We start from the raw sequence: 21,494 nt of genomic DNA on the forward strand, positions 1-21,494 counted from the left end.
AGCGATAAACCCCCTGCTTATTTTGTGCGTTGTATAAACGCAGCGATAAACCCCCTGCTTATTTTGTGCATATATGGGTTTTCCAGTCTTTACCTGCAAAAGGGGATCAGTTTGCCAGTTTTATTGATTTGCTATAAGAAATACACATACCTGAACAAATACAGGCAATGTATAAAAATTATTATACAAATAATGTAACTTATATGTTGCAAAACTTTGTTATTTGTGTTAAAACATTTCCTTAAGTATTTCCATATTTGTTTCCATCATGTATCTTGTGTGAAAAGTCTGGGGGAAGCCTCAATTCCCGACTACATTTTATAGATGAGGATTAATTACCACACAAATTAGCATTGATTTCAGCCTTACTATGAATACCAGGAATGGGGAACTTTCATATGTACGTAAATGTTTTACAACTTGTCACTCATGTTGGCTGATGGGAACTGGAATCGACACACCTGGAGGACCACAGATTCCCTGTCCCAGAGTAAGCAAAGAAATCTATTAAATGCAGCTTGTGAGTGATTTTGACAACATATCGATATGCACAATGTCACATATCAACCCTGTCCATTAAAGTGAAATAAAAGATACTTTCTACTCAATCCTGGAGTCCACAAGCACTACTGAGCACTTAAACACCCCAGTTGCTGCTTGCCAAGGCCCCCTGCCCCACCCCAAAGCAGCTTGCTTTAAACACAAAAAGGTGGTTAGAGGCATTGATACAGTATTTTGACTTTTTGGAGATGAGCGATTATGAGCATTTGCCAGGTTTTTCATGTCCATGACACTTCATAAATTTTCCAAAATGTGTTGGCCCAAAAAGGTTGAGAACAACTTGCTAATCCCTCCCACATTGCTTACTCAATTCCTGAGAATTCATCCATTCCTGTTCTTGAGCATGGTGTTTCTGTGGTAGGGATTGGCCTTGCCTTACAGCATCGCCAGAAGAGAACTTAGGTTTCCTGTATGCATGTCACCATTAAGAATGCTGGATCCTGTAGCGGTAGGATGGCCACAGTATGAGTGCCTGTGGACGTGATCAAGCCAGTGTAGACGTCGCTGCAGCAGAAGTGCTGGGAATGTGGGCTTGGGAGAGCACATCTTTTCCCCCGACTGCCCTGCCATGTGATGCTCCAAATCTTCTTGACTTTGCACATATGGAAGATGTTGAGGCGTCACTTCAGGGACATCAACATGCCCCAACTCCCATAAAGCAGCATGCTCAACATGCAAGGCAGACCCTTCATCTTAAGATTGGTCATTAGCAATCCTGGGGCTAAAACAAATTTGAGCTACGCATGTGGGGTGACCCACTTCAGTGCTTCTAGAGCCCAGACCCTCCAAGTGTCTCTATTTTCCAGTGACAGTCCTGGATTTACGGAAGCCTTCCCGGTTTCTGATTTAATCCTGGAATGCCCTGCTTTTCCTTAGGACGTCCCTATTTTCATCGCAGAAATATGGGAGGGTATGGAGTCGCGCGATGCTCGAGTGAAGGAGATAACTAGACAACCTTTCGAAGACATCTGAAGGCAGCCCTGTATAGTGAAGTCTTCTCATGTTTAGTGTTTTATGTTTTTATATACAGTGGTACCTCGGGTTAAGAGCAGTCCTGTTTACGATCGATTTGGTTTACAAACTCCGCAAATCTGGAAGTAGTGTCCTGGTTTGAGAACTTTGCCTCTGTCTAAGAATGGAATCTGAACGGTGGAAGGGTGCCGGTGGCAGGAGGCCTCATTAGGGAAAGTGCACCTTGGTTCAAGAAGAATTTTAGTTTAAGAACGGACTTCTGGAACAGATTAAGTTCATAAACCAAGGTACCACCTGTACGTCGGAAGCTGCCCAGAGGGCTAGAGCAACCCAGTGAGATGTGCGGGGTATTATTATTATTATTAGTGCTTTTTCTCAGGGGTTACTCAAGGGTACGCGGTACTGGCACCTACTGTATTTGTTGTTAAAAAGTTTGGCTCTTACTGTAACCACTTCATGGTGGTTTTCTATTTTTCTAGAAAAAAGCTCCTCTTCCTCCTAGTGCTTTTTCTCAGGGGTTACTCAAAGGCATGCAGTACCAGAACCTATTTTTTGTTGTTACAGTAGGAGCCAAACTTTCTAACAACTATTTTTCTAGAAAAATGCACTTCTTATTGAATAGGAGGACGTCCTTATTTTCATCGGAGAAATGTCGGAGGCATAGCAACCAACTTCTAGGCGCCCTGGGGGGTTTGCCCCGCCCCCCATAAAATATTTGAGAGGGTCCGACTGACCGCCCCCCCAAATGTTGATGAGCCTTCCCATTCAAACTTTGCACTGCGTCACGTGGACGATGGTACCCCAATATTTTACATCAAGTTGGCCCCCCTGGTGGGAGAATATGGAAGCCTCTGGAAATGCCTCACAAGCGCCATACCAATGCTAAGCGCTTTTTCCAGGAGGGGCGTTTGGCCCGAAGCTGCCCAGCGACGAGCGAACGATATCGCGGCGCCGTGCGCTTTTCCGCGGCGGCCAGCGGAGGTCGCCCGCGCCCTAGCTAGCCGTGGCGCCTTCGACGGCTAGGCCTAGCCCTGCCTGAGGCGGCGCTCGTTCGGTTCGCGCGGTGGCGGCGCCGCTGTTGCTGTTGCTGCCGGAGTCCGGGCTGGGCCTGCCCGCCTCCCGCCTTTCTCATGTGACCTAGCCGGGGCTCAGCTCGGCTGCGGGGAGGAGGACGAGGCGGAGGCGAAGCGGTCGGAGGAGGAGAGCGGAGGAGGAGGATCACGGCCATGGCGGCGGGCGCCGTTGCTTGGCGCGGCGGGATCCGGAGCCCTCAACGCTGAGGGGAGGAAGGAGGAGGAGCCGCCGCCGCAGCTGCCGCCGCCGCCGGAGTCGGCCACTTTCCCCTCCCCATCATGGCTGAGCCGCCAGGCGGTAACGGCGCCGTGTCTCCGCCGACCAGCTTGCCCCGGGAGGTCCGCGAGCAGCTCGCCGAGCTGGAGTTGGAGCTCTCGGAAGGTGAGCCTCTTATTTCCAGGGCGGGAACGGAAAGAGGGCGAAAGGGGATCGGAGCCCTTCTCCCCTTCCCTTCCGACTCCTGGCACCTTTCCATCGATCGCCCCCTGTTTGGCTAAGCAGAGGGCATTTCCCCCCTTCGGTTTTCGGGGCAATGGTGGTGGTGGTGGAGGAGGAGGAAGAAGGAGAAGAGGCCCTTTTCTCTCCTTTTCCTAATCCTGCGCTCTTTGCAACCTCCCGTTTCCCCCTTCTCTAGATAATGGCGTTTTCTTCGTTTAGGGTTAGCATGGATCTGTTAGAGAGTGTGCAAACGAGCCTTTGGGTTTCTTAATTCTTCTTAAGTGTGTGAGATGTGTGTATGCTTTGCATTTTCTTTTCTTTCTTTTTTGTTTTCAACTACAATCCAATAATAAGAGCCTCATTATAGCAATACCAATTTATAATACAATTATTATCAATAGTTAAAATATTGAATTTTATCATTTAGATAAGGTGGTCCCCCCCACGTGCTAGAATTGATGGCTTGGTTATTTGCTTTATTTCTGCATTCTAAAATCTTACTAATTTCTGTTACATTCTGGTCATCATAATAATCCCTTATACAACAACTGCAATATTAATAACTTCTATTTGTGTTGACACATTAAATGATTTATAAAGCTGCAAGTGAGGAACTCAAACTATATCCTTGTTCTTCCTACGTGTGGCAATTATTCTGTATATGGTGTTTCTTCCTGTTGTGCTTTCCATTTTCTGCTCCTTTTCTTTATTTCTCTCTGTGTGATTTCCATTTTCTGCTCCTTTACATCTGCTCCTTTGCCTTCCCTTAGTCTGTATTAATTTTGCTAAGGCACACAAGAGATTTCCTTCTTCCCTCCCCCCCCCCCCCACGCTGCCTGTGTGACTTCATTGTGAGTTGAAGCTTGCACCCTAGCACTTACATTTTATCTTTGCAGTCCCTTTGCCACGTTAGTCAATGGAAATGGGTAGGCCACTACCACATTGCCACCTTGCTCATATTGTAATCCGTTGGGGTGCAGAAGCGTCTATGAATCTTCCCTGGCTTGTGGTAGATGCTTGGTCTTGGTGACATCTGCAAATGCACAAAGCTAAACATTGTATTGAGCTGTGGGGGTTCCCTGTAGCCCATTGCTCAGCCTTATAGCATGTCTGGATTGTGGCTGCACTTTATGTACTTCTCCCTGGTTGTTTAAAATACTGCATGCATTGTGCAAATGACACCCACATTAGGGGTAGGATGGGCATCCCTCCTCAGCAGTGTGCCTGTCAGTGAGCATCACTGAAGTGTGGGGAGAGTGTGACTGAGCTGATGAGGCTTGGATTCCCCATTTCTGGATAAGGACCCCCGCTGGATGAGCATTCTTTGGATCCTTTTTATTGTAGTATAACCCCCCCCCCAATTCTGTTACACACTTATCTGTCATCCGGCCTTCTTCTGATTTGCTACTTTCAGTGGGTATGGGGGAAAAAAATCTGTGTTTGCTTAAAATACTTGTTTAAAAATATTTCCCTAGTTCTGTCCTTTGAAAAGGGGCTACAAGAGCTGTCTTGGAGTGGCAAATCTTCCCTTTTTCAAATGCCCTTGGGTAGCTTGCTCTATGTGTGAGTGAGAGAGAGCTCTAAGCCTTTCATACAGTTCGAGGGAAGAGACTGACCTGATGCTCGCTCTCTCCCTCCCCCTTCTCCCCTGCCCTTTATATCATGTAAATGTACCAATTTTAATGTGTGTTCCTGTAGATGGTTTCCTCTTCTGTTTAATTCCCTGTCATCTTACGTGTTTTAATAGCTCCTTCAAGGAAAAAATCAACTGCTTTTTATGAGGTGTACATGTGGGTGAGGAGTCTCGGATAACAATGAGGGGTGGGGGGAGCATAATGTATTTTCCATGTGACCTGTGCAAGCTGTTTCATGCAGCTGTAATCAGTTAACAGAAAGTTCCTGTTTATGCTAAAAACAAAACCTTAAATTGTGTTTGAGCCATAAATGGCACATTTCCTCTTTTCTCTTCTGTGGTTGCTTTTTTTTTTTAGTCTCCATGTTGAGCTTTCTGCACACTGGCTGTCAAGCTATTGTCCTCAGTTTTCTTGAAAATGACGCCCATAGATGGTTTTTGCAGAACAGAAGACACTGTGTGTTGAAGTTGAGAGAAAAGGACTGACTCTGCATAGGGGGAGGAATAAGAGATGTCATTTTTACGGGGTATAAATTCTCTCTCTCTGGTGTAACATTAGGGATTATGTCTACAGGGCATTTTTAAGGGGGGGGGGAAATGAGTTGCCAGCCCCTTTTGTGTACATCCTTTGCTTTTTTTGTCATGAATGCATTGTGAGTTATTTCAGAAGAGAAATGATTTGCGAATTATCTTACTGGGGATAAGTTACTTGAGTTTGCAACCAAAGAGCTACATTGATTAGATCAAGGGCTAGTAGTTGCCTAATAGAATTTTTGATTTTCAGCAGCAGACATAACCAATGATATCACAAAAAACTGCTTTTGCTTTGTTCTTTTGCATCTTGTTTTTTTGTCATTCATATTATGACTGCTTAAGAAAACACAAAGTGCACTTGCAAACACTGAAAAAAATGAATGGTTGTTTGAATCTTGGCCACAGAAACTTAAGAGATGAGCACTTGAAATGTCATCTAATATATGGTAAGAATATGGTCTAGATGCCCTCATACCATAACATCTCTACTTCACAGTATATACCTACCGGTACCTAACTGGAGGTTGTGAGATTAGTCAGTTGCCTGTCCTGCACTACAGACTAGTCAATTGTCTGTTCTGGATGTGGTTACACTTCCTCTGAAGAAGCAGCCCAGTAGTTTGCTAGTACTTGTAATCACTAGTACAAAGTAACATCTATTACTGGTTAATTATGCTGCCTATATGCTTCTGGGCCAAATTTAAGATTTTGATTTTTTAGTTTAAAGCCTTTTATATCAGATACTGTAGGTATTTCCATGTGAATTACTCAGAAATTGAGCTCTATTTCTGTACAATTAATTTGCTCTTTACATGTAGAATCACATTCTCCACATGCTGGATCATGATCAGTAAAACCATGAGAAAATATTCCACAATCCTGTTCTGCTCTGCTTTGTTAAGCAAGCTTTCTTCTGATCTGTAAACACGCTGTATTCATAAGTTTTTCTGGCAGAAGTTTTATGAATAGACAATTCAGAAGAAGTAGCATATGCATCTTTTAAAAGTGGCGTTGCTGTTCCTTTCATTGATCACTTTGTGTTTTTTTCCTCAGTAAGAAATTAGTAGGAAATTTGTGTTATGTTAAGTCTTAGTTTAGGACCCTATTCATCAATATACTTGCCACAACAGGCTTCCTTAATGGTACTAACCCCCTTGGAGGCTTCAGGCCTTTAAAGGTCACTCTTAGCTACTTTGATATGTCAGTTGGTAGCACACAAAATTTCTGGAGGGGATTTTAGTCCAGTTTCTAGGGAAGTTCATAAAAAAATGTAAGAGTATAGCTTGTTATTATGTCTGGTATTAAGTTTTGGTGAATGTTGATGATAGAGAATGTCCTCTTATGCCCTTTTGAGAGAATTGTAAATTGCTGAATTTACTGGCGCTTGTAACTGCTAGGAAGACATTTTTATATTTTCTGCAGCGTGTGTCATTTTACCCTAGGCTTAAAAAAACCCAACTATTTCTACACCGTTCAACCTATACTGTTCTATGTTTTTAGGAAATCCTGCATTGTTTATGCAGCATCTGAATCTGATACGCTTTGAAGCTGCAGCTCAGATCACTGCAGTACTTTTTCAGCATTGCCAAGCAAGAATACTAATTTAATATGAAAATGTGTTTGTGTAGTGATGTGTGTGCATGTGCAAATAATGTTACCTGCATGCCTTGCATATTAGCATATATTAGTACTTCTCGGACTGTCGCATTGACAGTCACATGCTGTTGACTTGTGATAGGTTCAAAATCTATCCTGTTTGAGTGTACACTTGATTCGTTCTTTAACTCACATTAGGAGTATCTATATTTCAGTTTTAAATCAGTCAAATAAAACAGTCCCTTTCCTTTTCCAGGAAGCTCTAACAGGAGAGCTGGAGATTTCTACCATGGAATTTCAGTACCTCTAGCAAACTACAATTCCTAGGATTCTTTGAGGAAGCCATGATAGTTAAAGTGGTGCAAACCCACTTTGGGTGAAATCTAACAGGAATCACTACCCCCCCCCCCAAAAAAAACCACCCGGCAAAATCTCAGGAGTATTGGGTCACCTTCTGGAGCAAATTTGGAGGGGAAGGGGAAGAGGAAGAGGAGTCATATGGTAAAAGCCCAATAAATATTTTGCTCAATAGGTTTGCATTAGATATAACCACCAAGAAGGGTCTTTTTCTGATTAGTTATTTATCAGTTACTGATGCCTATTTGAAGATGCTTTAACATGTATCTGGCCTCTGCTGTGTGAACTAAACACCTCTTGGTATCAGTATAGGCAGTGATGCATTTATATTTCACAAGGAATAAATTCACTTGCTTCAATTTGTCATGTTATAAAAATGGGTGCAGATGAAAATACCGTACATTAATATGGCATAGATATTTTCGTCCAGTGGCAGCCAGCTATTTAAGGACATAAGGGGAGTCCTGCTGGATCAGAGGTTTATCTGGTTCAGCATCTTCTTTCCATGTTGGCTAACCAGATGCTTTTGGGAAGCCCACAAATAGGACATGAGTGGAATTGCTCTCTCTTTCTCTTTCACCTTCCTCATCAACTGGTATTGAGAGGCTCAGAAGTCGCCAGCCCTTTTGAACCTGGGCACACATATGGAAATCTAAGCAATTTTGGTTTAAAAGAAATGCCCATTTCTTAACAAATGTCAACAAACCCCTTCCACCCAATAAAAGGCAGCTCTGTGCCTGCCACTGAACCAATCAACCAAAAAAATAACCCAAAAACTCATTTGTGTGTGTGTGTGTGTGTGTGTGTGTGTGTGCATCTATCACCAATTGGGAGGGGTAGACAGCCTTGACAGAAACCAAACTGTCCAAGCTTGCAGCTATCACTACAACTTTTAAATAATGCACTGCTCAGAGGTGCCAGCTTCCGAAGGAGATAGTGGGGGCCGATGTTGTGTGGCGCGTGATAGCAGGATGTTGGAGGAGCTTATCTACGTTCTCTGCACTATGCATAATTTTATACATCTCTGTCATACCCACGTCTTGCCTCCCGCCACCCAAAAAAAACTAACATATTTTACTGTGAGGCTGTTTGGGCCCCATCCACTGGTGCTTCGAGCTATGCCACTTTTATCTATTATTGAAAATTGTTAGTTGAGTTATAAATAGCCCAAATGAATAATAATAAAAAGAGATAGTATAATAGCGCGCACGCACACACACTCTCTCCAGATGTAGGGTGGTAGGCCTGTGGTAGCAGGCTGTATCTCCAAGAGATATCTGGGATGTGGTACAGTTGTCCCTTGGAAGTTGAATGGTATCCATTCCGAAAGTCCGTTCGACTTCCAAAATGTTTGAAAACCAAATCGCAGCTTCTGATTGGCTGCAGGAAGCTCCTGCAGCCAATCAGAAGCCACGGAAGCCCAGTCGGACGTTCGGGTTCCAAAAGAACGTCCACAAACCAGAACAATCACTTCCGGGTTTGTGGCATTCGGGAGCCAAAACGTCCGAGTTCCAGGGCATTCAATAACCAAGGTACAATTGTACTGGTGTAGAGAGGACTACCCACCAAACACAATGTCCACTACAGGAGAAAAGTTGTGGGTTACATTCCATCTTCCTTCTGTGCATATTAAAAGGACTATTTTCATCTAGTTTCCTCCACAGTTATCTCACTTTTTTCTTCATGGTGAGGTAATTTGTTTACTTTGTGGGTGTTCCTCGTTAGAACTTTGAATAGGCTATGATAGCAGCCACGTGCGTCTCATTTCATTTCTGAAAGGGGGAAGCGGTGCTAGACTGCCATGGGATTGTTAAAGAACAACAAAACTCTCTAAGCTGTTTTCTTATCTGGAATTCAAGAAGTTTAGGAGTGAGGAAACTCTGGATGCCCAGCTCCTTTCCATTTTCATCACAAGTGATTTGCTTGATCTTATAGGCACTAGATAGGTTTCTGCTTCCAGCTCTGTTAGAATTATCGGCCCCAAAGCAACATGGTTGAGGCCCTGTGTGCTTCTCCCCAACCACCCCAACTATGGAATAATTGCTTGCAGCATACATTTTTTTTTAAAAAAATCCCAGACTAACTGTCTGTCTGTCCTGCTAATAGGCGTTATACAGGATTTCTGATTATACTTGCTATGATAGCTGAAACTGGGCCCCGTGTCCACAAAATATGAAGCCTAGCTAGGCGTGATGGCAGCAGGCCTGTGTTTCAGTACTTGCTTTCCACAGATTTTGTATGAAGCTGGGGAACGGAGCTCCAACTTTCCCCAATTTCCCCCAGCTGTTTTTGTCCCAAAGAGGTTCTATGACTTAAAGCAACTTGCTGAGACAAAAGTGTTAGCAAGAGAGAGGCTGCGCTCACTGTCAACCTCCCACCCCACCCCAAACTGCTTTGTATTAGAGACCCCCCCCCCCAAAAAAACTTCTCTACTTCATTGGGAATTGGCAGGACTTGAGTTCAGACCTGGGATCATTGGGAGTCTGCAAAGAACCGACTATTTTGATAATGCTAAATAGACATGGCATGTGGTAAGCAAAAAACTCTAAAATGTCTTAAGTGAAAGGGTAATGAAAGTGGGTGGGATTTCTACCCTCTTAAAACAGACCTGTTTAGTAGGCACATTCACATGAGCAAAAGCTGGACACTGTTATGTACTTCTGTAGAACTTACTTAGGATGCAATGTTATACCGTTAACATTTGTGTTAAGTACAGTGTGAGTCATGTGGCTGTATCCTGTTGTTATGGTTTGGGATCTGTAATGCCTTGCAAATCCCCAATGACTGCAAGAGGAAGCAGTAGTCCTAGTTACCTTCTCTATAGGAGGAGAACCACATTGCCCTGGAGAGTGTTCTATCAGTGTTCCCATGAAAAGCGAGTTTTGGGGCTTCTCGGGTGCATGTTTTTCCATGAATCAGGATAGGCATCTCTGCTGCACCTGTTGCTCCAACAACTTTATTTGAGACCTGTTAATGGTTTGCAACACATGACGATAAACATTTTAAAAATGTTTTGCTACTTTTGTTTGCTACTTTTGTGATATTGGCTGCTGTTTTCCTTCTGAGCGTATTCTCCCTTTGTGGTTCCTTTTCTCCTCCCTGTAACTTTAGCACCCAGTAATACTAACAGTGAGAAATGCTTTGTATTTTCTGCTCCGTTTTTAACAAGCTAATATCTTTAACCTGTGTGCACAGTATTGATTTTTCCCCTCTTCTTTGTTTTCCCTTCCAGTTCTGTTAAAAATGAGACAGGTTTCATGTTTCTGCTTTCCTCTCAGCCAACATCTGAAATGTAGTGTTGGCAACCACTCTGGGATGCCTCACCTGAAATGGAGGAAAAACAAACAAACCAGTATTTCCCTCCTTGTCTTGTGCTCCTTGGGTCCAGTCAGTATCAACTACAAAACATTATTAGTTGTAGAGTATGCCGCTGCCAGAGCTGTATGTACTCTGTACTAAACAAATTAACAATCTCCATGCAGGAGAAATACTGCACTTGTGGGGGAAACCAAACTGTACAGGCTGTATAAATTATGTAAATCTGCATAATTTATTTTATTGTGCATAATTCTCGTTTTCAGACCATTGACAGGCAAAGCACAATGCAGGGCAATATAAAAAAGGTAATACAACCATGCCTCAATTCCTGGTGCAATGCTACTCATATTTACTTGGAAGTAAGTACCACTGCATTCAATTAGTTTATTTCCATGTACGTGTGACTAGGATTGCAGTCTCACTTTGGCAACTCTCCGGCTTCTGAGATTTTAGTTGGCATTGCCCATACATTTTCTCTAAGCATATCTACACATCTCTAAGGACTGGAAAGTTTAAGAATAAATAAATGTGAGCTGATACTCTTAAGAATCTGAATTCTGCATCCAGTCCCAAATTTTGTGGCTTTCGTGGCTCTTGCAGAATGTGGCCCTACACAGAGAGCTGTCCTGAGCGAGATTAGAATATGTCCAGTTTAATTTTCTCTCATAACTGTACTGGCCACTTTGGTTTAGTAGCCAATCTGAAGGGTGATTTTATAAAACACAGTGTCCTTAACCTGACATCATGTGAAGTCAAAAAAGTGTTAACTTCTTTGGCAGAAATCAACCTCCTGCCATGCCACACTCCCCTTTATGGAGTGCCTAATAACAAGAGGGGAATGTGTAATATGTTTTTAACATTTCTGAGGCCAATATGTTTTCCCCTCATTATGTAGTGTGTTTCTTTTTGAAAGGTGAATTGACCATTGGCTTTAGGGTGCTTGTTGGCTGTACACCTAGTGGTAGGAAAGGAGTCCACTAGATTTACATGTAGATGCTTGCTGGGATTCAGTAGGAAGCTGTCTTCAGGTGTGGCTGTGCATGCATGTAATTGGTATCCAGGTGGAACTGTTGCATAGGGAGCTGCATCCACCACATCTTAAGACCGCTTCCAACTTTGTTTTGAAGTCTTATGAGTCTTCCTGTACTGAAGATTACCCCAGGAGGAGTTTATATACATGGTTTATTTAAAAAACAAATAAATTCATTTTTCAGATACCAAATAATGCAATACAAAGGCAAAAGAAGTGCTTTGGTCAGTTCCAGTAAAAGGTTTATATACATAGTTACTTAGGAAATTGTCAAGTATATCCTAGTCTGCTCCTGAATTGTTGGTACTGTGAATGTTTCCCAGATGTGAACATGTTATCATTTTTTTCAGAATGGGAATTGCTTTGCAGTGACCTTATGGTGACTTGAGCTTACAATGTGAAACTGAACTTAATGTGAAAGGGCATATACAGGTGAAACTCGGAAAATTAGAATATCGTTGAAAAGTGCATTTATTTAAGTAACACAATTTAAAAGGTGAAACCAATATATGAGATAGATGCATGACATGGAAAGCAAGATATGTCAAGCCTTTATTTGTTGTAATTGTAATTATGTGTCATTAGGCGGGTAAATTATAAATGGAATGTAGGGTAATTAATGAAATGTAATAGTGATGTTTATTTTTGTTTATTTTTGTATTATTGTAACTATTTGTTTTATTACTGTGGAATTTCCAAAAGAAAGCATTTGTAAAAATTAAAAATTAAAAAAATAAAATAAGTTGCATTACTGAAATAAATGCACTTTTCGACGATAATCTTATTTTCCGAATTTCACCTGTACATAGAGCAGGGGAAGGGCATTTTTAAAAAGTGTATATGCCAGTGTTTATTGAGTTCTTGAGGTGGAATAAAGTCAGAATAGTGATCAAAGTGTTTCTGCTGAAAATGGCATCTTCATATTCCCCGCCCCTTCCCTGTAAGGCATGTAGTTAAGGAAACATGGGACATTGATGTCATGCCATAAATTTCATTGCTTCCGCTTCACTTTTTATTGGCTGCCACTGGGGTAAACTAGATGGGAAAACTAAGAAAGTGATGTTGCTGCTTCATGTATTTCCTTAACTATGCTTTATAGAGAGATGAGGGGGGAACTGACACAGAGTTCCGGTTTTCAGCAGCAGTCCCTTAACCACCATGACGTCATATTTCAGCCATATCTGAGGCAAACTGATGTCAATAACACCTGCAGATCTTCTCATAAGGAAAGAGTGATGGTGCTTTGCATATCAAGTGTGTTAAGTTCTTCTGTAATATGCTGCTTCCCTTTGCTTTCTCTCATGTATCTGCGACATGGTACAGTAGTTTGTTTACAGTAGTATCTAGCAGCCCTGATGCCCCCAAATGGGACAGTTTCCTAAGGTTAAAGAAATAAACAAAACTCAAACCCTGGGAAGTAAGGTGCATTAAGTGAGGGAGAGAAGTGGGAAGCAGCAAACCTCTATGGACAGCTCTACCAAGTCAGGAAGGACACTTTGGTGATGCTATCTCTGTAATTATAATGTGCTTGCATGCAGTACAGACTATAAGGTAATTTCCTCGTTCATAGGTGAGGCCTGCTTATGATAAGTACAGTCCTGTGACATGATCCAGCATGTTCCTTTCCCAGACACTTCTTTTTACTCATGTAGACCTGGAATGCTCTAATACTGACGTGCTGAAATGAGGTACATCTCCTGGTCACTTGATAACTCTGGATTTTAAACATCAATCTAATATAGGAAATCTTGCTTCTTGGTACGCTGTCATTTCAGATGGTTTGCATGGGAGTCCTAAACCATACTTACTTGAGTTGCAACAGTTTTGAGATTGAGCTGCTCTTAACAGGGTTTGTGTGGCAAGGATAGGCGAGGCCAAGTTAACCCAAGTTTTCAGTGCCGTCATAGGTGTGTCCTCAAAAGGGTGCCATGAATATGTACAAGCTGCTGGCATTGTAGCCATTTTGTCTATTCAGTGAAGGGATAGGTAGCTCCTGCTTGACATGGGCCTTATGATAGGCATTATAGCAGAAGTTTATACAGCACAGTGGCTATAAGATTGTGTTGTGATCCAGAAAAACTGCTTCAAATCTCACCTCTTACATAAATTTGCTAGGTGACTTTGGAGTTAAACCTGGACATGTCTTTAGCCATGCTTTTGAATTCTGTTCTAGGAATTACCTTTCTCCTTTTTTCAAACAACCTGACTGTGTAATCTCCTGATATGGATTGGGTCCCTGGTGTGTTTGACTTTTTCCTCCATGCTGTTTTCCTGCTAAATATCATCTCCACAGCTATTTTTAACAGCTAAAAAACACCACCACCACCATCACATTTGCTCTGTGCTGTGGTTCCATTCTGGGTTGGGGACCCTGGGGTGGGGGCTCATAGAGTTAAAAGAAAGAGGAGGGTCCCAAGCACAAGCTTCAAAGATGCAGTTAACATAAGGCCCAGCTTAATTCTTCAGCAACCTACTGATCTCTCAGCAATCTATCTGCTATACAGTGGAACCTCGGTTTATGAACACCTTGGTTTACGAATTTTCGGTTTACGAATGCCGTGGACCCATCTGGAACAGATTAATCCACTTTCCATTACTTTCAATGGGAAAGTTCGCTTCAGTTTATGAACGCTTCAGTTTAAGTACTCCACGGACCGTCTGGAACAGATTAATCCACTTTCCATTACTTTCAATAGGAAAGTTTGCTTCAGTTTATGAATGCTTCAGTTTATGAACAGACTTCCGGAACCAATTGTGTTCATAAACCAAGGTACCACTGTATGTAGAAAATAATACTGACCTACTCAATAAGGCTGTAAAGTAGGCATCCCCAAACTTCGGCCCTCCAGATGTTTTGGACTACAATTCCCATAATCCCTGACCACTGGTCCTGTTAGCTAGGGATCATGGGAGTTGTAGGCCAGAACATCTGGAGGGCCGCAGTTTGGGGATGCCTGCTGTAAAGGTTCCTGAATTAATTACACGTGAAGCTCTCTGGATGCTATGTGGTGTCAAATAACTGATAAATGTTAAGGGTTTTGCTCCCAAACCAAGTACAGTTAAACCTTGGTTGTCGAACGTAATTCGTTCCAGAAGCCTGTTCGGCTTCCGAAATGTTTGACAACCGAGACACAGCTTCCAATTGGTTGCAAGAGCTTCCTGCACTCAAGCGGAAGCCACAACGGACATTCAGCTTCCGAAAAACATTTGAAAACCAGAGCATTTACTTCCGGGTTTTCGGCTTTCAGGAACCAAAACATTCCAAAATGGAGGCGTTCGGGAACCAAGGTTTGACTGTAAACCAGCTGACCCATTCTTGCCTGGTGTCCACCCCTCAAGTTGGCTAGTTCCCACACAATCTACCAACTGATATTCAGGAATTCTTTTAATTGCTGGTCATTCCCTGCTACCATTAATCAAAATTCATAGCACCATTATTGCTTTATTTTGGGAGTAGTGGCATTTCTAGCGTAGTCTTTGTTTTTCTTTATTTTTTAATAAAGATGCTTATTTTCTGCTTATTAATGTTGGGGGTTTCCCTAACTTTTTCAAAAGATAACAGGATGTGGCTTTCTATGCCGCACATACATTTTTAGAAAGGCCGTCAAGAAGACTTCCTTACTGTCATAACCAACCTCCAAATACACACAGCTGTGGTCTGGACTGTATATATGTACATCTATTATCTGGTTAAAACACCACCACACCTGGCCCTTCTCAGTATTCTAGCTCTCTGGGGGTGAAATTATAAATATGGAGGGGGGGTTGGTGAATAGGGTGGGGGAATAGAGAAGTCCAACCATGAAAACTTCACTTTGGGAAAACAAAGGAGTGCAGATTGAGCTAGAGTATCCTATCCCCTCATTGTTAATTTTTAAAAGAAACGATCACAGGTCCATGGAGAAAGAGAAAGAAAGGAAACAAGCCCCCTTATATCTTTGATAGCATAATTTAGCCTTGAAGCAGGAGTCATATGTACCGTTGCTACATAAAATAAACAAGGGGAATCCTATTAGTGGTGATGGTAGTAAACATACAACTCTGATGATCCTAGAGCAGCGATAGGAAAGCTGTGGACCTTCGGATATTGTTGAGCTGCAACACCCATCATCCCTGATCAATGACCATGGTGGCTAGGATTAATAAAAGTTGTAGTTTTGCAACATTTGCAGGACTATTGTTTAGCCACCCCTGTCACAGAATGTGAGGGGCCAAATGAAACATTTGCTGTTGCATAGAGTTACTAATGGGTTTGTCCTCCAAATTTGATATGGGCTGTGAGGAGTTTTTTGTGGGGCTTTTTTAAAAACCAAAACCTTTCATCAAGTGTTGCAGTCCCAACATTGCCCCCCCCCCCCGAATCTGCTGGTAGCCCTAGCTTTTGTGTGTATACCATGGCAGGAGAAGAAAGGACTAACACTCCCCACAATCCCAATGAACTCACCCTCTCCCATACTTGCTATTTGCAGTACACTTGGTAGCATACATTCATTTTTACTTTATTACCTAGTTCTCCAGGGCTGGAGAGGGAGGGTTGTTATGGTGTTGAGCCCTCGTGTCAGGCATGATAAGAAAGAACAAAATGATAACCCATTTTGGGGGCAGAGGAATGATTCAGTGTTCCTAGACTAGGTCATAAATTTCCTTTACACCCCACCCTTCAGCGTGAATTATCCAATCTGCTGTACAACTCCTACTGATGAAGGGAGTGGCTTTCTTCAAGAAGCAACTAGTTTGTGAGTAGTGCTCATTTATCCTCTGACTGCCACGCTGATCAGCAGTCCATGAATCGTGCACTCCCTTTCTGAAGCTCTACTGTGAAGCTCTGGTCATGCAGGGCTGGGAACCCCAAATGCTTCAAGGTAAGCTGCCCCACTTCGTTTCTTCTCCTTTTGGTTTCTGATTCTTTTGAAGCTTTGCTTGTCAGTATCAAGCTTGCTTCCACTGCCATATATGATGAACAGCTTAACTACAACAAATGAAAGTGTATTGACGGGATGGGGGAATCTTTTAAAACTGTGAATCCATAACCTTGTTCTGAAATAAAAAGCAATGGGGGGGTTTCTTTGCTTAGTAGTATGTAGGTGTTCCTTTGTTCAAGGCCATTTGCTGTTGGCATCTGTTCTTTTTCACGAGATGCTCGTGAAATTATCTCTAGGCACATCACCAGACTTGGGCATTGATTTGCCCAATGCTACCTTGTGAGTTTGTGAGGTTCATAGCTGTGCGAGGACTCAGACTTGACTTTTCAGACATCCGGACACAACCAGTGCCCTACCCTGGTTCACACTCCCGTTGCTGGCAGGCTTCCTCTGAGCTTAACACTTCAGGTCATTGTTGCTTTGTGATTGCTTCATCATGTAGGAGTGAAGGTTCCTGTTTACTCTTCAGACTAAACATGAACTAGCCTGTCTAGGTGACAGTGGTTGAGTGTATTTCAGCAAGTGACTTCATTCCTCTTTGTTTATCCATGTGTCTTCACTAAAGAATCTTCACTAAAGAAAGGATTGTGGTTGCTTGCCTGCCAGGGCAATTTATTGTGTTGGGAGTCTTCAGAGAAGTAAGAGGTGGTGGCAGAATTGGTGCATATGTTGGTGCGCTTGTGTGGGGAGCAGGAAGAGTTGTTCATTTTGTGAACAAAGAAGGAGCACTAGAGCAGTCCTCTAACTGGGGAACCTGTAGCACAGAATAGCTGTGTGCTGCCACAATTATGTGCAAACTATATCTAATGGAAGCAGATTCTTATTTTGGCTAGATATGAAGCTTGTTGAAATAATCTAGATATTTTATTATGCCTGTATGACAAAAGGGTGTGTAGAAATATGTTTTCGATGGGAAGCACTACAGTAAAGCAATGCCCTTGTAGTGTTGTCTAAGCATTTTCTGGAAGCTCAAGAGCAGCGTTCAAAATTCGCCGGACACATTTTGCACCTGGCTATAGGCCACTTGCAACCAAGTGAAGATGCCCTGATGCCAGAATGGCACCTAACGTCTGTACCACCTGGGGATCCTTGACTGTTTTCACAACTAGCAACACATCCTGTAGAATTCTATCCATTATATTTTATCTGCACAATCAGAATGGATTTCAGGAACCAAAAAGTTTTATTGAAAAATAAGTATTTTTAGTCGTCTGGCCCCAAAATGACAACTAGGCATTCCATTTTGGCGACTGTAACCCTGGTTAAATAAGCCAGGGTTTGGCGCCTCGCTTATATTGAGTTTCTAACACTGCTCCGTAGGTAGTGTGTGTTGAGGATAAGAGTCTGAGTTGTAACCCAGGAATTACCCTTGGAATCTCACCTCCACAGCAAAGTCATGATTTCTCTTAGCTTCAACCTATCACCACCTGTCACTATTGTTAAATAGTAGGGCTGGGCGATATCAGGTTTTCAACATCCTGATACATCACCAGCTAAACATAGCAATATATCGATATATCACAATATCTGAAATAAAGATGGAACCATGTAGAAACGAATGGGGTAATGTCTTGGCAGCTGCTACCTAGACAGAGAGAGGTGGGGAGGAAGAAGCAGCCTAACCTCATGTTGCTTTCTGGGTGGGGGTAGAGATGGAAAGCAGAAGAGTGAGACGCTGGAGGGGGAACTCCCAACCCCACACCCAGAGCCTCATAAAGAGAAGCCTTATACAGTACCCTCAATATTATGGGGGGTGGGGAGGGGAGATACATTACTTCCCCATGGAGAAGAGGGGTAATGAAAGTATTCCAAATGTCGGAGCCGATAAGTGACTGTGCTGGCCTATCAGGAAGGATTTAGGCATGGATTCTGTAAAACCGCAAGTAAACTGCTTTGAACACTTCTGAAAAGGTGGTGGAGCATCCTTCTGCAAGCCCCTCTGCTGTTTTATTGTGGTAGAATAATTCTTATCATTTATATAGCATTTTAGAATTGTCAGAGCACTCTGTAGGTGCTATCTCAATCTACATCAGTCCTGTGCAGGGGCGTCTTAGCCATATAGGCTACTGGCGCAAGGCTTCTCAGTTGATCCCTACAATGACCCTGTGAGGTAGGTTTGGAAGCTGTGACTGGCCCAAGGTCACCCAGTGAGCTTCAGGCCTGAGTGGGGATTTGAACCCTGCTCTCTCCAATCCTAGTCTGGCAGTTTAACCACTACACTGCACTAGTTCCTAGCGTACTTCTGCTATGGGGCAGCTCTATAAATTAAGTCAATCAATAAATACGGGGAGAGCTAAATGTCACTTAGAGAAGGATTTGAAATATTTTCCTTGCTTGAATTTGTTTTATTCTGGGTGGTTTGATGGATGCTTTAATGTGTTGTCCACTGCTTTGAGATTTTCTCTTTAAAGTATAAAGTGATGTAGAAATAAAATGAAAAACAATAACAAGAATAATAAATTTCATTTTAAAAGAAAATGGTGCCTAGACATACCGTTGTGGCAACCATAACCTAGGTTTAAGGTGCCATTTGCCTTATATATCTTAGTTTCTATCACTGCTTTTGATTTAGGGAGAGGGGGAAGGAGTTGTCTTAGCCAAATGCTATTCAAGACCCTCTTCTGACTCTTACCTGGAAACAATCCTAGGCTGGGGTGAGAATATGTTCCAGCAGGCCCACAGAGTGACGTTGTCCCAACTGGTACATGATTCTGGGACTCTCAACTGGGCAAACAAATTCTTATGCTGTAAGCCCACCTTTTTTAACCGTAGGTGTTGAGGAGGAGGAGGTTGTTATCGAAGAACTTTTACCATCTGACGGCAAACATAAGTTTCCATAGTGAACATGCACCCACAACCTCTTTACATAATATTCATTTATTCTTGCAACATACTTACAGGGGGCTGTTGGAATGATCCGTTCTCTTTGCAAAGGAGGGAGCCTGAGTCAGAAACTGTGCGGCTTTCCGAAGGTTGCCTTGTGAGTCAGTGGCAGAGTCAGGAACAGAAGCTGTGAGTCCTGACTTCTTATGACTCTGTTTCCTAATCATTGGTGCTCCAAGATGCAGTGGTAATAAGCACTGACTCATGCAGAGTCATCTGCGCTTGTTTTGTTCTGTTTCCCCCCCTTGCAGCAAACATCAGCTCAAGGAGTTTAAACTATATACCAAACTTCTGCTGATGACAAATACTAGCAGGACAACCTCAAGGCCTGAAACTACCTCACTAATAGGATGTCTGATAGGAGGAGTCTTCACCACTCTTTAAACATAAATGCCCAAGCCAGCATTTTCCTACTTTCGAGTCTGCCTGGTTGCCCTACTGTTTGCTGTCCCAGTGAACAATGAGTAATAATTGTGCCCTGAGACTAGTGTGTATCACAGAGATGAAATGAGGTTAGAGTTTTATATAACCTGAACTTCTGGATTTAAATTTAACGCTGCATTTGGCCATGGGCTCTCTCTTTCTCTCTCTTTCCAATAGGGGCAATGTTTTATATCTCTACATCTCTGTGGGGAAAAGTTGTATATACCTAGCACTGGAAATTGTAGAATGGCCAGATGAACCTTTAATAGCTGTACAGAAGACTGAATTTCAGCAGGTGTAGCTTGCATGACAACTCTTAAAGGTGCAGGTACCTTGTGTTTTCCCCATCAGGTCTGCTGTAATTGCAGCGGCAACCGGTTCAGTTTAATACCCGAAATTCCAGTAAGAATGCTGTTTCACTTTCTTTCTCAAGAACTGTTTGCTATAGGACATGGTTTTCGTTTTCCATTTATTCCTTGGGAAAGACTGCTTAGATTTGGAAGTTGCCGTGTTTCTCCGAAAATAAGACACCGTCTTATATTTATTTTTCCTCAAATAAAACAACACTATGGTTTATTTTCAGGGGATGTCTTATTTTTTCCCTCCTCCTGCCATGGCTGGCATTGCTGCTGTGCCTATCACTATGTCTTATTTTCGGGGTATGGCTTATATTCATTGAATGCTTAAAAATCCTGCTATGGCTTATTTTATGACTATGTCTTAAAATAGGGGAAACAGGGTATGTTTAATTTGGAAATGCTTCTCTTTTTGACTGCTTGTTGGAGCCTGTTTCTCTCTGCAAAAGAGGAATATTTGAGATTTGCTACCACTGACCATTGGGCCTTGAATATATGGCATCAACAGGTCGACTAACTTTTGATTCACCTCTGCAGCTGAGGCCTACTGCATGGCTTGTTCTGTTGTGCTGGCCTGCATAAACAGGAGCCTGAGGACTTCAGAACTTTTGTGGTGGTGAAATCCTGTCTTACTGAATCTTGGGGATTCCAGTGTAATGCTGATGTGACTCATAATGCCTTCTGTCTCATTACTGACCTGTGCCTTTATTATAGGTCTGTAGGACTAGCTCTTCCTGTATCAGGATCACCACATTCGAAACATATTCTTACATTTCTATCATGGGCGTCTCTGTGCCATTATTATCCTGTTTTTACGGCTGGGACATCTGACATCTAGAGGCTGAATTTTTAAATGAAGCATTTATGAAAAACTTGCCAAGAGAGAATGAGTGACTTTCACAGTGACTTTCGCAGTGCAGTCTTTGTAGGAAGCCTGTTGGAATGGACCCCAAGGGTTCTCTAGTCCAACCCCCTGCAATGCAGGAATCTCAGCCAAAGCATCCATGACAGATGGTCATCCAACCTCTGCTAAAAAACCTCCAATGAAGGAGAGTCCACAACCTCCCAAGGGAGACTGTTCCACTGTCAAACAGCTCTTACTGTCAGAAAGTTATTCCTGATGTTTAGTCGGAATCTCCTTTCTTGTAATTTGAAGCTTTTGGTTTAGGGCAGGCATCCCCAAACTTTGGCCCTCCAGATGTTTTGGACTACAATTCCCATCATCCCTGACCACTGGTCCTGTTAGCTAGGGATCATGGGAGTTGTAGGCCAAAACATTTGCGGGGCTGCAGTTTGGGGGTGCCTGGTTTAGGGCCTACCCACAGAGCAGGAGAAAACAAGGTTGTTCCCTCTTGCATGTGACAGCCCTTGATAATATCTCCTCTCAGTCTCCTCTT

At 42.7% G+C, this 21,494-nt stretch overlaps 1 protein-coding gene across 4 annotated transcripts in view; it reads left to right on the forward strand.

Moving 5' to 3' along the window:
- Positions 1–2,500: 2,500 nt before the first annotated feature.
- DIP2B (DIP2 acetate--CoA ligase B (putative)) overlaps positions 2,501–21,494 on the forward strand; it is a 173,102-nt gene continuing 154,108 nt past the window's right edge. The window contains exon 1 of one of the 4 annotated variants that reach the window (XM_035103797.3): positions 2,501–2,988. In XM_035103797.3, the coding sequence (XP_034959688.2) occupies positions 2,886–2,988 (103 nt within the window). In that variant the 5' untranslated portion in view covers positions 2,501–2,885. Of the gene's footprint in view, positions 2,989–16,177; positions 16,376–21,494 lie in introns of those variants that run through there. The other 3 variants (XM_035103799.3, XM_088661351.1, XM_035103798.3) reach the window with 3 other exon arrangements.

Source organism: Zootoca vivipara, chromosome 2 (assembly GCF_965207765.1).
Source record: "Zootoca vivipara chromosome 2, rZooViv2.hap1.1, whole genome shotgun sequence".
Classification (NCBI taxonomy): Eukaryota; Metazoa; Chordata; class Lepidosauria; order Squamata; family Lacertidae; genus Zootoca; species Zootoca vivipara.